This window comes from Aulonocara stuartgranti (genome assembly GCF_965226115.1).
Source record: "Aulonocara stuartgranti genome assembly, chromosome: 7".
NCBI lineage: Eukaryota > Metazoa > Chordata > Actinopteri > Cichliformes > Cichlidae > Aulonocara > Aulonocara stuartgranti.
The window spans coordinates 26,561,339-26,574,833 of NC_138945.1; the positions used below are offsets into that span (position 1 = coordinate 26,561,339).

General features: G+C 40.5%; 1 protein-coding gene across 1 annotated transcript; it reads left to right on the forward strand.

The window, feature by feature from the left end:
- The first annotated feature begins 196 nt into the window (after positions 1–196).
- On the forward strand, positions 197–12,738 carry morn5 (MORN repeat containing 5). The gene is made up of 5 exons (XM_082542757.1): positions 197–326; positions 449–596; positions 3,986–4,097; positions 4,410–4,541; positions 12,544–12,738. The coding sequence occupies exons 1-5, from the start codon at positions 280–282 to the stop codon at positions 12,663–12,665; spliced, it is 561 nt and encodes a 186-aa protein (XP_082398883.1). The 5' UTR covers positions 197–279; the 3' UTR covers positions 12,666–12,738.
- Positions 12,739–13,495: the final 757 nt, after the last annotated feature.

Sequence of the window (13,495 nt, forward strand, 5' to 3'; positions counted from 1 at the left end):
GACGCGGAGCCGCATGCGCACTGTCAAAAGACTTTTAAGAAAATAAAATTGGATTGACATTTATCATATTTTATTTAAAAATGAATAAATCCAACAAACTATGAAAAAAAAAATTTTTTAAGATGAGTAGAAACCAATAACTTGTTCAACAGTCGTATTGTTGCGTCATTGCCATGGTAACGGTATACCGCTTCACTGCTGTTTTCAGTTTTTTTTATTGTTTTTAGATCGACTTTGCATGCTTTTTCCACCCTACATAGAAAGCAGGACATTGTGTTAATGGAGCATATCGGAAGCAGTTACAATGGGGCAACAAAATTTGGCAGGTAGTTTGGCCGTTGTTGTGAAAAAGAGCCACAGACACAGTGTTTGCATGTGTGCGTGTGTTTGTGTGTGCTCGTATACTCAAACACAGTCCATAAAACAGTGTGTTTTTTCTCTGCTTCAGGATGGAAGGTGAAGGAGAGTACACCTTCCCTACAAATACAAGATATGTGGGAGAGATGAAAGATGGAATGTTCCATGGCAAAGGAGTGCTGTACTTTCCAAATGGAAGTAAATATGAGAGTACCTGGGAAAACGGCATAGCCAAACAGGTGAACAGTTTTGTATGCGTGTCCATCCCTTCATGTCAGACTGTCTGCAGCCACATGCATAACTGTGTGTGTTTCACATTGGTTATAGCTGATATTATCTGATATTACATCTGGTCCCTTTTAGTAATCACTCACAGTTATTATCGTAGTAATTAGGTTTGCCTTTTTTCGGTAGGATCTTTAGCCTCTCCTGCTCTAAAGTAAACTTTCATGAACCTCACTGCAATAGCAATCACTACAATTATTATCATCACTGCTGTTGCGGTTCATTTGAAATGATAGTAGCTCTTACCCATGACAAACCTTGGCCCAGACAACCCAGCACCTGCTTTTAGTGCCAGTGAAAGACCTGCAACTTACCTCCATGCAGAACAAATCTAAACAATTCAATAAACCCAGAAGTTTCCTCCAATTTTTGCCTTTTCTATGCGATCCTTTTGTAATACCAATTAGCTTTTTTAAAAGAACTGGCAAATGTAATAAAAAAAATAAAATAAAAATAAGAAGAGCACAGATTACAGGCGCTCAGGATCTTTATTCACAGCCTTAGTTAGAGTTGTGCAGGTGCTGAAACTGCTTCTGGCAGTGGAGAATGAGCAGGCCTGGAGGTTCCAAGGAGCAAAGGTATGAGGTTGGAGCCCAGAGAGGCTATATGTCAGAAATGTGGCTGGCTGGCACACAAAAAGAGCTCTAGAGCACAGAGAGTCATGGGAGCAAAAACTAAGCAAAGATTGTGAGTAAGCATGACACACTTCCACTCAGTCAGACAGTGGCTGCATGATTTGGTCTTAATACATAAGGAGCAGGCTTGAAAACCAGGGATCCAGGAGAAACCAGTGAGCAGCCATGCTCCTGGGAAGACCTTACAGCATTACGACCCATATATATGCTGTATAGTTAACAGCATTAATCGAAGCTGCTGCTCCTGGATCCCTATCAGCTCACTGACATGAGATAATGGTGCACTTCAATGGAGCAGATTTATTGGTTACACACCTAGTGCAGGTTTCAGAGATGTACTCTGAATATGACTTAGACTAAATGTCAAGGTCTTAGCTGTTTTTTGTTTTGGGGATATTGAATTCCTTGTGAATATATTTGAGTTTGGGCTTCTGTGGAGGTTTATTGTTATTTCAGGTGTTTCCCGTTATGATCTCTGTGTTGGATTTCTGGATTCCTGTTTTGATTTCTTTATTGTAGTAGATTGAGAGCTTTATCTTAGGTGACATTCCTGTTTGACTTTACAGTTATCCTTTTCGGATCCTTGTCCTTATTGTCCTTACTTGTATCCAATTACTTTTTTCAAGTAATGAGTAGAGTAAGGGATTACTATTGCAAAACAGTAATTAGATTACTGTTACTTTCCCATAAGCACGCTACGATACTGCGTTGCTAAACCGTGATTTTGTTTGTGAGAGTGTCTCATGACAATGTCTTACAAGTGTGCGACATCTGTGGCAGCAACAGACGTGTGTAGATCAACAATGGATAGTATGGAGTGCAGGAGAGAGCACGACCATGTAGCGTTTAAAGCTTGGAAGTACTTAAATTACTTCAAGTTTTATTCTGCAAAAAGTGACAAAAACATAAACTCCACTGTAAACTCTGCATAGGAGGAAAACTTCTTTCTACAGCAAAAAATTAAACTTCAAATCTGAGCAATTATCTAGGACACTGCCATGAATGTGAAATTCACAGAGAAAGCCCCGGATCCCCCCGCTGACATGACAGTTGCGGCACCTGGCAAACCCCTGACAGCCCCATTTCTGCTAAAAAAGTGAAAATAGATTTAAGAACGGCAGGACTTAGTGCTGCTGGATCTTTTATTTTATTTATTTTTTGCTGTTTTACTTGCATCTATTTGAAAGAGTGAGTGTAAACACAAAATTATTTTATATGCTGGAATATGCAGAAAATAGGTTTTGTTACGACTCCTTCTGCTAGGCGGCAGGGGCAGTCTCACTTCCTCCAAGGCCCAGGGCCGTAACAGTTTAAATGTTAAACAAATTTCTTCAAAGTCAAAGACTGTTGCATATAATTTATTTTTTGCAAGATGCGATGTGCATAAAGTTAAAAGATTTAAAACTAATAAAACAAGTTTTAAAAAGAGTATTTTTTATTTGATTACAGGTCTATTGCTTTATTATGTATTCAGGTTGTGTATCATGTTTTTTAAAAGTAACTAATAAAGTAACTAATTACTTTTGAAAAGAGGAAATCAGTAAAGGAACGTGATTACTTTCTTGGAGAAGTAATCAGTAATTAGTAACTAATTACTATTTTCAAGTAACTTGACCAACACTGCTTATGAATGGCTTAAAATATTTTTTCAAGTGGCTCAAAAAGCTTCAGTCGAGTCATGCAGAATGTAAACAACTAAATAAATAACTATACATAATAAATGCCAGGGAAGTCTGTTTATGTTATGTGTGTCTGAAAGGGAAAAAATATCCGCTGATATGTTGCAATACCAGATTTGTAAATAGCCAAATATCAGTATTAATATTGGTCTTGAAAATATCACTATAACAGTTGAACTCTAGTTAAACTCTAATTAAAACTATCCAGAGTATCTAACTCTACTTATGCACTGAAAGAAAATGTGTGTATTTTTTGGAAGATTTTGACAGTTATAAGGATATTTTTATTGGGAAAAATTAGGAAAGCATGGAAGAACAATGAAAAAATATAGATATATAGCTAAAAATGACTGGAAAGTGTAATGCTGTAAAAAACAAACTAAAAAAAACAGGCGGCCGTCTGCCGCCATCTGCTGTGACTGGTTGGGGGGGGGAATGAGGGAGAAAAGAGGCAGAACAACAAACAGCGTCTTTCTTGTATCATCCCTTGAGGATAAATAAAGTTCACCCCAAATACCAAAAGGCATATTTTTCCACTTTCTCCTTGAGATATGTATCTGTGCAGACAGCTTTGGTTTTATCTGCTGAGGTTTGGAGATATTCATCACTGAGAGCTCTGCGTCAATCGAAAGACAATGGAGGGAAATTTTAATTCTTCTGGGTTCTCAGAGAACTCAAAACTGACATTTGAAAACCGCAGCTTCAACTTATCTTTCCAGAAACCATGCCTGGGGTATGCAGAATAACCCAGACCCAGACCTTACATGCAGCAAAGTTTGCTGGAATATTCCGTACGATAACTGTCATCAGTGAGATCTGTGCATTATCTTGGGTTTTTCACTGATTTGAGGAGCACACGTTACATTTCTTTCACTAACAGTGCACTGGGATTGGGGAGGATACAGATATTACAGCTTTGGTAAAGAAAACCCTCACTTTCCACTTGTAAGATATCACTGATAGGTGGTTTTTATTAAGCAGACTTAATTATAAGGATACTTCACAGGTCTGTGTGTGCTTCCACACCAGGGGACATTTACCTTTGCAGACGGACTGCAGTACCAGGAGAAGGACTGGAGCTACTGCAATGGTTATGACAGACGCTTCTACACGGAGAGGTGCAATGGCCTCAGACCTGCAGGTTGGATCTTATTTTCTAGACCACTCCTAAACAAACACACAAGGAATGATGAGCATATAGTGTACAAGCCAAGTCTCTGTATTGTTTGGCTGAAAGCTTCCTCTCAGTGCTGGATAATTTGTAAACTATGAGTTTTATCTGAACAGCTCTTTCTATTTCGGTCCCTGTTTTTACCTAGCAAAGTTATGCAGGCAGTTCTGTCATCCTGCTTCATGAGCCAGAGTCTGTGTTCATCACTGGCCTGACAAATAGATGGTTTTACCTCTAAGTCATTCCTCAGTCAAATCATAATAATTCCATCTATTCATACAGGAAAATCTCAGATAACAGATTTACATCCTCCACGAGCCATTCCTGATGGATGTTATGACTGTGGAGATGGTTTCTATAACCCCAGCACCAGAGTGGTCACAGCCTACACCGGCAGGTTTCTCAGGAGCGCAGGTGAGAGCAAAGCTCGCTAACCATTAGGAGAGGTGTGCTCATTCATATTAATTTTTTGTTATATACTAGTGGATACTTTGTAGCTTGTACCCCTGATCCACACAAGAAGCAGAATTATCTGTATTTTCACAACAAAATCCTCCTCTTTCACTGCTTACCCCACTGCGGTTTTGTGCACATTTTTCCACTTGTTTTGTTGCCAAACTGGCTCTGTCCACTGCTGAGCAATATCCAGGCACCGTGGCCTGTTGCGCCAAGGTAAATTAGAAAGATTAAAGGCAAGCTCAAACACAAAATTTCCATTTCAAATTATGTACACAAAGTGTTACGTCCAGTAAAGCACCTGTCAGTGATGGATTGCTTTATGTTAAAATATATTTATTCAGTAACCTAATAAAGTATGTCCATTTGTTTCTACGACTGACCATAGCTAGAAACAATATTAATTCCAGTAATCATGTAATTAATTTAACCTTAGCTTCAAATTTACCGCATGTGTATGTACAGCAAATATAAGTTTTGCACCTATGTTTAAACTAATGCTTGGATCATAGAAGAAAGCAAATATTTCCTCACAATATGGTTCTGTGTGACTGAGAACACGCGTTGCTGAATTCAAACAGGAGGGAATCAAGTAAAAAACAAGGCTGAGAGGTTAAATGATTGATTGATTGATTGATTGATTTGGCGTGAGGTACACAGGTGAGGAGTCTCTGGTGATCGGGTTTTACTGTAACATAATATTTAAGAGGCTACTGATGGAATGAGCTGTGCACAAATATTCCCTGATGGAGGGAGCGGTGGAGCAGGGCTGAAGAGTGATGCTAAAGAATCTGGACGGATGTGATGAACTTAGTTGGAAGGACAACAACCGTGAACACTGGTGGTGATGTAAAGCGCGAGGCGAAGAAAAGGGTTGCACTAATCGGATGCTGAAATGACCGCTGACAGGAGCAGAAGACTGTTTCAAGACTATCGCGGTGCATCCAGGTGGGAGGGGGGCAATTGTGTGAAAAATATCATATGACACCAGTTGAATTTCACAAACAAGACTTTTCTGATACTACTGCACAAGCTTGATTGATTAAAAAAAAGTAAAAAGTAGGGTATGGGGTGTAGGTGAATTTTTTCACTTTTGAAATGGGCTGTTCTAGACGTTCGAGAGCTGCTGATGAGACATGGTGAGAGAGAGAATGTAAATTGCATTAGTCTTTCTGATTGAACTTTTGCTAAACTTCATTAAACTCTATTGAAGCTACTTTTAAACATAGTAAATCCTCAGTTCCTCTTTCAGAGTTTCATACGTTCTGTTCTGTGCATCTGCCTGCACAGTATGTCTGTCAGCGAGATTACACAAATAGTTCAGGCAAGCGAGACATGGTGGAAAGGTGGATCTGATCAAAGGAAAAATCCACGAGTGACTCACTTTAAAAACGTGAGTTATGGCAATGGCATCAGTGAAGGATTTGCTTTACTAGAGCGCTTTTAGGACCCTTTTTCTTTCATCATATTTAATAACTACAACTCTCAAAGTATACAGTGTGGCCATATGGAAAGGTCTTGATAAGACTGAACCCATGGAGTGACATTAATGGATTATCCTTGCATTATCTGATTGCAGATCACTGTTGCATTTCATCTGATAGGCAAGCCTCTATAGGCTACAGCAGTAATTTTTTTTTCTCTTTTGTTATTTGTCAAAAGTGGAAAATTGAAGACACATTTTTCCACTGAACGAGTGCCCAGACTGGAAGTCTTGATTCGAAGTGAACGCAGTCTGTCGGGTGTCCCAAATTCTGACATCCTCTGTTTGTCGTGTCTCCCTGCCATGATTTTTCATCACTAGAAAATGTAAGACGTATAGTCAGTGTCATGTTTCTAGGGCTGACAACATCAGGCTGTCGTCAGGTGGCTTCCCAGTCGATCCAACAATCTGATCTGGATAAATATCTCAGCTCCCACATAGATAGCTGTGCACTTTATTCAGGCCTTAGTAGGCCTCATGCCTGTGGGGTTTGCAGTCCTTTCTCTGAACATGTGCTCTGCAATGTATTGACAAACTCCTGCAAAACTCTTGTAACACTGGTTTTAATTGCCGTAAGCCTACAAGTCAGTGTTTTCTGACATTCTTTCATTGTTAAATAAGACAGAGTCCAGCTTCAATGTCTGGCTTTTTATCTAACCATTTTCAAATCTGCTTTATTTTGTGTTTGAATCTGATTGACTCTTTTTCCTCTTTAGGAATCACAAACAAGTCTTAAGAAATGATTCTTGGCACAAGTTACAAGGTGACTCACGAGCTCCCTGAGGTATTAATGTATTTCGGGGCAGGATATTTGTATTTAGATGAGCTACTTGTAACACAATGCAGATTACTTCCACCGGTACACAAACCTCATTTACATATGTGTAGAGAGAGAATCAAACAGATCCACATCCTTGCCAGATGTCATCGGTATGTGTAAGAAGACAAAAATTTGGTTCACGATCCTTTCCTTAATGCGAGTTGTTCATCATCATTATAGTTCTGGTATTGATCTGCAGAGTGATGAAGAAAGGGAGATATGGGGGAAAAGAATAAGGGAGGATAAGAAGGAAAGATTTTTTTTGGGGGGGGGGGGTTGGAAGTTGAGTTGAAAAAGAAGAGGAACCAAAAACTTTCCAACAATACTCAGACTCTGTTTTGATTTAGATAAATATGAAGTCAAACAGGAACTGTTTAATGGGTCTGTGCCTCTTTTTTTCCCCTTTGTTCATATGCAGTTTGTGTGGAGTGATGTGTTGTGTATGTGGTGAATGCTGTTACATACACTCTTTATGCTTATGTGTACTCTCCCTTTTGTCTTGGTATACAATTCTTGAGAAGAATGTCTTCGTATCCTGTATGGATTTATTTTTCAACCCTGGGAGGTGAAGGCATATTTGTCAGAGTGGGTGTGAAGACTGAATTTATTGCCTCGTGGTTTCCGCCCAGGATGAGGACTGCGGGGATGATGGGGCACAGGGAAGGCCCGCCCTCCCAGTGGAGAAGTTTGCATGCAGCAAGTAAGAGGAAGGAGATCCCTATGTCGCTGTGGGGAAAAATTGAGCCAATGAAGACAAAGTCTCATGTTGTTTTAGTTTTGTTTTTAAGGTGCAAAAATTATTATTTTTACCCCCTGGAACCACATGTTGCTGCTTGGATATATCTGGCTAAACTTTCCTTACCCGCCAAATTGGACCTTCTGCAAAGAAGCCGTTGCAAACTTGGACAAACAGTCCTTCTTGGAACAGCGCCAAGCAGCAAAACAATAGGATCTGTTGATAATTTTCCCCAAGAGGTTTTAGATTATTTTTGGAGTCAAAGCGCTTTCTTGTCAGTTCCCATATGTATGGAGGGATTTGTCAAAAACGGACCATGTAGAGTGATAGTGATAATGGAAAGTGGTGGGAGTGGACACAAAATACAAAATAGCTACAGGGAAGAGGATTCAAGAGTGAGTTCGAACTATACGTTGTGTATAATGACGGCTGTAGCCAAGCTGATTGTACTTTTTGGTTAACAAAGTCCATTTGTAAAGACTCGAGATAAGCATGTTTTGGAACCAGAAACAAAGAACTCAAAGGGCATTGTTACTCTAAAACACCTTGTTTTCGCCTCCTTTTGGCTGATGCTGATCATAATTTAGAAAATGCTGTATCCAATAAGAAACCAGTGACTGAGACTGCAAACCTCTCAGAAAAATGTTTACCGAGGTCATTGCTAATGCCCTCTGCTGGCCATTGGAAAGAGTGCAACGCTAATGCACTTCCATCTTTTATATACAGTCTGTTTACAATCTCCAAATACGCTGGCTGTCCACACTCATTCTCAACTACGGTGCTCTTTTGCTTTATAAGCCTCAGATACAGATACAGCTGTATTTCATGAAAGAGGATGCTGGCCATTAATAGAACGATTGGGAATTTGTTCCTCATATTCAAGTTTACTCAAGCTCAGCACCAAACCCTAAACCACTCCTCAAACGTGAGTTACTCTGGATAAATGCCAACGCCAAATAGTTGCAACTCAAACAGTGACAACAGTAATGGATGACCCTCTCTTTCTGAATCCAAGTGGTCTGCTCAGTTAATTCCACAAAGCCCATTACAAATATTCACTTTAGTCATTGACCAAAATGACTCTGCAAGCCGACGGAATGATCTTTTTAACCTATAGACGATAAGTGTCCTCCTCCAACACGCTGACGCATGAAGTCAGTGTGTCGTTCTTGGCTGCTGTTTATTATTTCATTTAAGGTCATACAGTCTTGAAAAGCTAATCCGTCCTAAATTATCTGCTAAATTAGTTTTATGATTCTAATCAAGCAAAGAATTATCTTTTTTTTTTTTATTATTATATCTAAAGTTAGTGATTTCATAGCCTCAGTTAAAATAATTTCTCATTAGGATTCGAGAGGCATTTCAAAGACTGGCACAGCTCCGCACAGTTATTGTTTTTGGTTGGATGACACTGGAAGAAGGGAGTTTGGAAAAGGGTCTCGAGCAGGAGTCAGACAGGTCACTTGGATACAAAGCTACCTCCTGCTTTGAACAGAGGACAGGAAAAAAGGAAGTGTGCACTGTGCAGTTATTGAAAGCGATTCAAAATACACATTCATCTATCGCAGATTTTGTTTCTGGTTTTACTACCTCTTCTTAAGTCCCACAGCAGGTTGTAGGTGGTGCAGTAGGTTACTTATTGCTCACCTGGAGAATAAACCAAGGGAAAATAAGAGTATAGTGCATGTCAAGCAGCAGATAGAGGGAGCACCTTTGTGCTCTAACTTTAAGAGTAGGGATGGGTATCGAAAACCGGTTCTTGTTGAGAACCGGTTCCCACTGTTTCAATTCCTTGGAATTGTTTGCCATTTTTGCAAACGATTCCCTTATCGATTCCAGTCACTCCGAATGATGTCACCACGTTGCGGAACGCCATTTAGCTGGCAGGAAACATGGCGGCTCAAACGCTCAAAAGTTTGATTGTACTTTACGAGAACAGGGCAACGTGCAATACTTGCAAAGTAGATATTTAATTAAGGGAGGAAACACTACGAATATGCAAAAGCATTTGCTCACAAAACACATGATGACTTTAAATGAATGTCATGTTTTTAATTCCGCTCCGGACTCGTGAATCTCAACCCAGCGGCAGCGGTAACGTTTGCACGTCCTCTCCCGTTAATGCGGCAGGTAAATAATCAACTAACAGTGCATATTATGTTAGCGCGATCTGCCTTCTTACAAAACCTGCCATTACTGTGCATTTAGGTGACCATGATGAGAGAGACAGACAGAGTCTGGCTGGCTCAGATGCTGGCAGTTCTCGCTGCAGTCTACCGGTAGCGTCTCCTTTCAGGCCAGGATAGACGAATGTCACCGAGCAGTGTCTAAGTTTGTGGTAAAAGGTTTGCACCCATTTGCCACAGAAGATGCCCCCGATTTTCGGTAAGTGAATGTGTTTAATTGTTGGCAGGGACATTACTGGATATTCTTGTGTAATTGCTACAGAATAATTTATGTTATACTTTGTTATTGCTACAGAAGAATATTTATTTTACAATTTTACATTTACAATTTTTTTTCCTGGGGACCCTGTGACACCCCATTTAAGAGCCATAGGCTGTGGATCTCTATTTTTAATCTGCTTTGCTGCAGACTTCCAGGGACATACATTAGTACTTTAATTAGCCATTGCTGATGAAGATTGCTGCTAAAAGTTTGAAGGTACTAAGACATTTTGCACTGCTCTGTGAAACTGTAATTTAAAAAGAATGAGGGATGCATAGGTCACATCTGCGCTGGAAATCTCCACTGGCGAGTGCCTGAATACGTTCTGTTATTACTGCAAACAAACACACACACAATCAGTTGTGAATACTGCATTCTGTCTTGGCAACAGGCAGCTTCAGAAGGGGCCATGTGTTGCCATATTATTTGGAGCGTTTTCCTGTTTCTGGAATAACCGCTTCCAGTTGAGACTCTGGGCAGAGCAAGCTGCACACCGAACACATTCCACTGCCAAGGAAAACACCTCTCTGGTGACCAAAGCGCGGCCCCTCCCTTTGTCCCCTTCCAGCCAAGGTGTTTCACAGACAGATAGAAGTCAGCCGGTCCGCTGGGGAGTGCAACATATCCTCACGCTGCTTTTCCTATAAAACAGGATTCCTGTGTTAATCCTGTGAGCCCTGGCAGATGGATTAATACATTTACAGCTAGAAATTGTAAAACCATCGCTGTTTCATGTTGTATGTGTGTGTCATCAAGACACAAAACCACATTAAAATTGGAGACAGATGACTTATTTATGTATGTTTGAATGTTTGTCTAAGTGTTCATTTTGTTGATTTCCATAGAGCCTTTGCTTAGAAACCAAAAGTGTGCTCCATCGATCGCACCAGTGAAGGGTCAGGTCGTTTCTCAGCGAGTCACAGAGTTCCTGTGAATATTATCCAAATTCTGGATTTACTTCAGCAGAACCTTGTTCATCTCTTATGCAACCACTGTGCTATAAGAAAACCCATTTTCGTTTTTGTAGTCAAGCCATGCTGTATATCTTTGTGTGCATGTATACGTATGTATGTATGTGTGCATGTGTGCTACACCACTGCCATTAGGCTGGAAGGAAACACTTTTCTCTCTGAGTGTATTTTGAGGATTAAGATAAACAGACTTTAACAAGGTGCCATTATCGCTTGCACACACTCCCCTCCTCTCACACACTCATATAAAGGTTCTCCATGTAGGTTGTTAGTCGACCAGAAAACTGTTGATGAATTTGTTTCTGTTATTGTTGTGTTGCTTTTCCTTCTTATAATTACCCCCCCCCCCCCCCACACACACACACACACACACACGCACACCCCGGGATTTCACTGCAGTTATACCCATCCTGCCTGATAATTACCACCGTCAAAACTGCTAAATTTAAAAATCACAAAAAAGTGCTGTCCTCGCATGTAAATACGCCAGCCACCTGTACCCTCAGCTAACTTTAGGTGCCAATTACACGTGACTTAAATCCAGAGATAAACGCTGCCAACACTGAAGAGAGCGAAATTGCAGCAAATATGAAAATGCCCCCCAATCTAATTATCATTAAGGAAGGTTTTGGGGGGTTGGTGGTTAATTGAGGTCAGTCTCGTGGCCGCTCAGTTATGTGTGAGCTGCCGTAATTACCTTTTCCGCTAACAAAATGCGTTACAAAGATCCGCGGCGGCAGCTGCCCGCGTGTCCGTCGCGTTCAATTGACCTCCCGATCAGAGCAGGTAGAAAAGGAGAGGCAGAGAATGAGGGGAGAGGTCGTTTCACACTTGAAGAGGCTGTTAGTGTTGACGCCCTCGGCCGGCAATTACACACAATCAGCGGGAGAGCTGCAGACCTGCTCCTCTGTACAATGGAGCCCCGCGCGCGGTCGAACCTAGGGGTGAGGCCCGCGAGCCGCTCAAGTGCGTGCAGCTGTGCGCGCTCCAGAGAGAAAAGCCGACTTCCCCTGCAATTAGCTCCTCGTTTCAGTTTTTAACAACGAAAAACTGGTTTATTATCATCTCCTCTGGCAGTCGTTTCGGTTAAAAAAAAGAAGAAGAAGAAGAAGAAGAAAGGAAAAAAAAATTGGCGTCCATTTTTTGTGTGTGGGGGTTATTATTTATTGGTGTCTGAAGTGGCTCTGAGAAGTTATTTTCTGCTAATTGTCGGGCTTATCTTGCTTTGACAGATTTAACCGAGACTTAAATGGCACTTCAACGGTGCTGCCTCGCACTCAGTGCGACCTGCGGTGTGATAATGCTTGCTGTTAGGTTTTTGATTTAAACGTTTTAAGCGAGTTCAACCAAAAATGCTTCTTGCTGTGCGCCTTTATATGATTAAATCTGTACTATTAGAGTGTAGGTCAAAAGAATGGTTAAATGGTTCACTTTTATCTGGAATAAAAAGAAGAATAAAAAGATACAAATTCTAATAATTTCCCTTTGGATCTTTCCACCAGATGACCAGGAGCATGAGTGGATTGTGCGGACTTGTCGGAAGGCTTGGGATGAGGTTTGTGGCGCTGAGCCGGAAAAATCAGCTGCAGCCAGATGTGAGGAGAGCAGCAATGTTAACTTTTAGCATGTTATTTATTAAAACCGAGCTATAGGGAATTTCTGTCTTGTATTACATTTTGCATTAATGACTGAAAAGTAAATGATCAAGTCCATGCTTTTAAATCATCTCGTTTTATTTCCCCCCCACCCACATTGCTGCTGTGGCCTATGAATTCTGGGAGGTGCAACAGCCGCCTTTCAGTGCATTCATCTTAATTTCCATAATACTGTATGCATTACAGAGAGGGAGCTAGAGGAATGGAAAGAATCTGGGAAATACATTTACAATCAGTTTACAGGCAGCACAGAATACATCCAGTTTTATTACGTGCTTTGATTGCCATACTGTATTATTTCAGATCTACATCTCACACCCAGAAGAATTAGGACAGGCAATCAGTTTCCAACTGGGTTAAACAGTCTTTATACATGCTGCCCAAACAACTCTGTTATTCTAACTTTATCCAACAACACATTTCCCATCCCTGTAATAAGAATTGACTTATTTACAGTGAATTAATGAGGTGCAAAACACCACAGATTGCTGGTGTAACAAAAATGTGCCATTCATGTGTGAGGGTTGGTTTTGAGGGGCTTTGGTGCTTTTTTTGCAGGGTTTTTTTCATGCCTAAATGAAAGATTTTAGCAGGCATTCAAAAGTGAGTGTATTAAACTACAATCTGAGGTAATTTGCCAAAGATAGGAAATTAGCAGGTAACATTGACAAGGCTTTGATCTGCTGGGCGAGCGTCAGGCACTCATTAAATTACTCTTCAACATATCGCCATAAACTCCCATCAGCAGATCATCTTTTAAAAAAATATCAAATAAAATTAATAATGAATGAACACCCTT

Bases quoted from the DNA above. Each gene is read 5' to 3' on its own strand.
- morn5 (XM_082542757.1), top strand. From the start codon at position 280: ATGGAGCATATCGGAAGCAGTTACAATGGGGCAACAAAATTTGGCAG. The intron at 597-3,985 runs GTGAACAGTTTT...CTTCCACACCAG, and splicing joins AAAACGGCATAGCCAAACAG to GGGACATTTACCTTTGCAGA. The intron at 4,542-12,543 runs GTGAGAGCAAAG...TCTTTCCACCAG, and splicing joins CAGGTTTCTCAGGAGCGCAG to ATGACCAGGAGCATGAGTGG.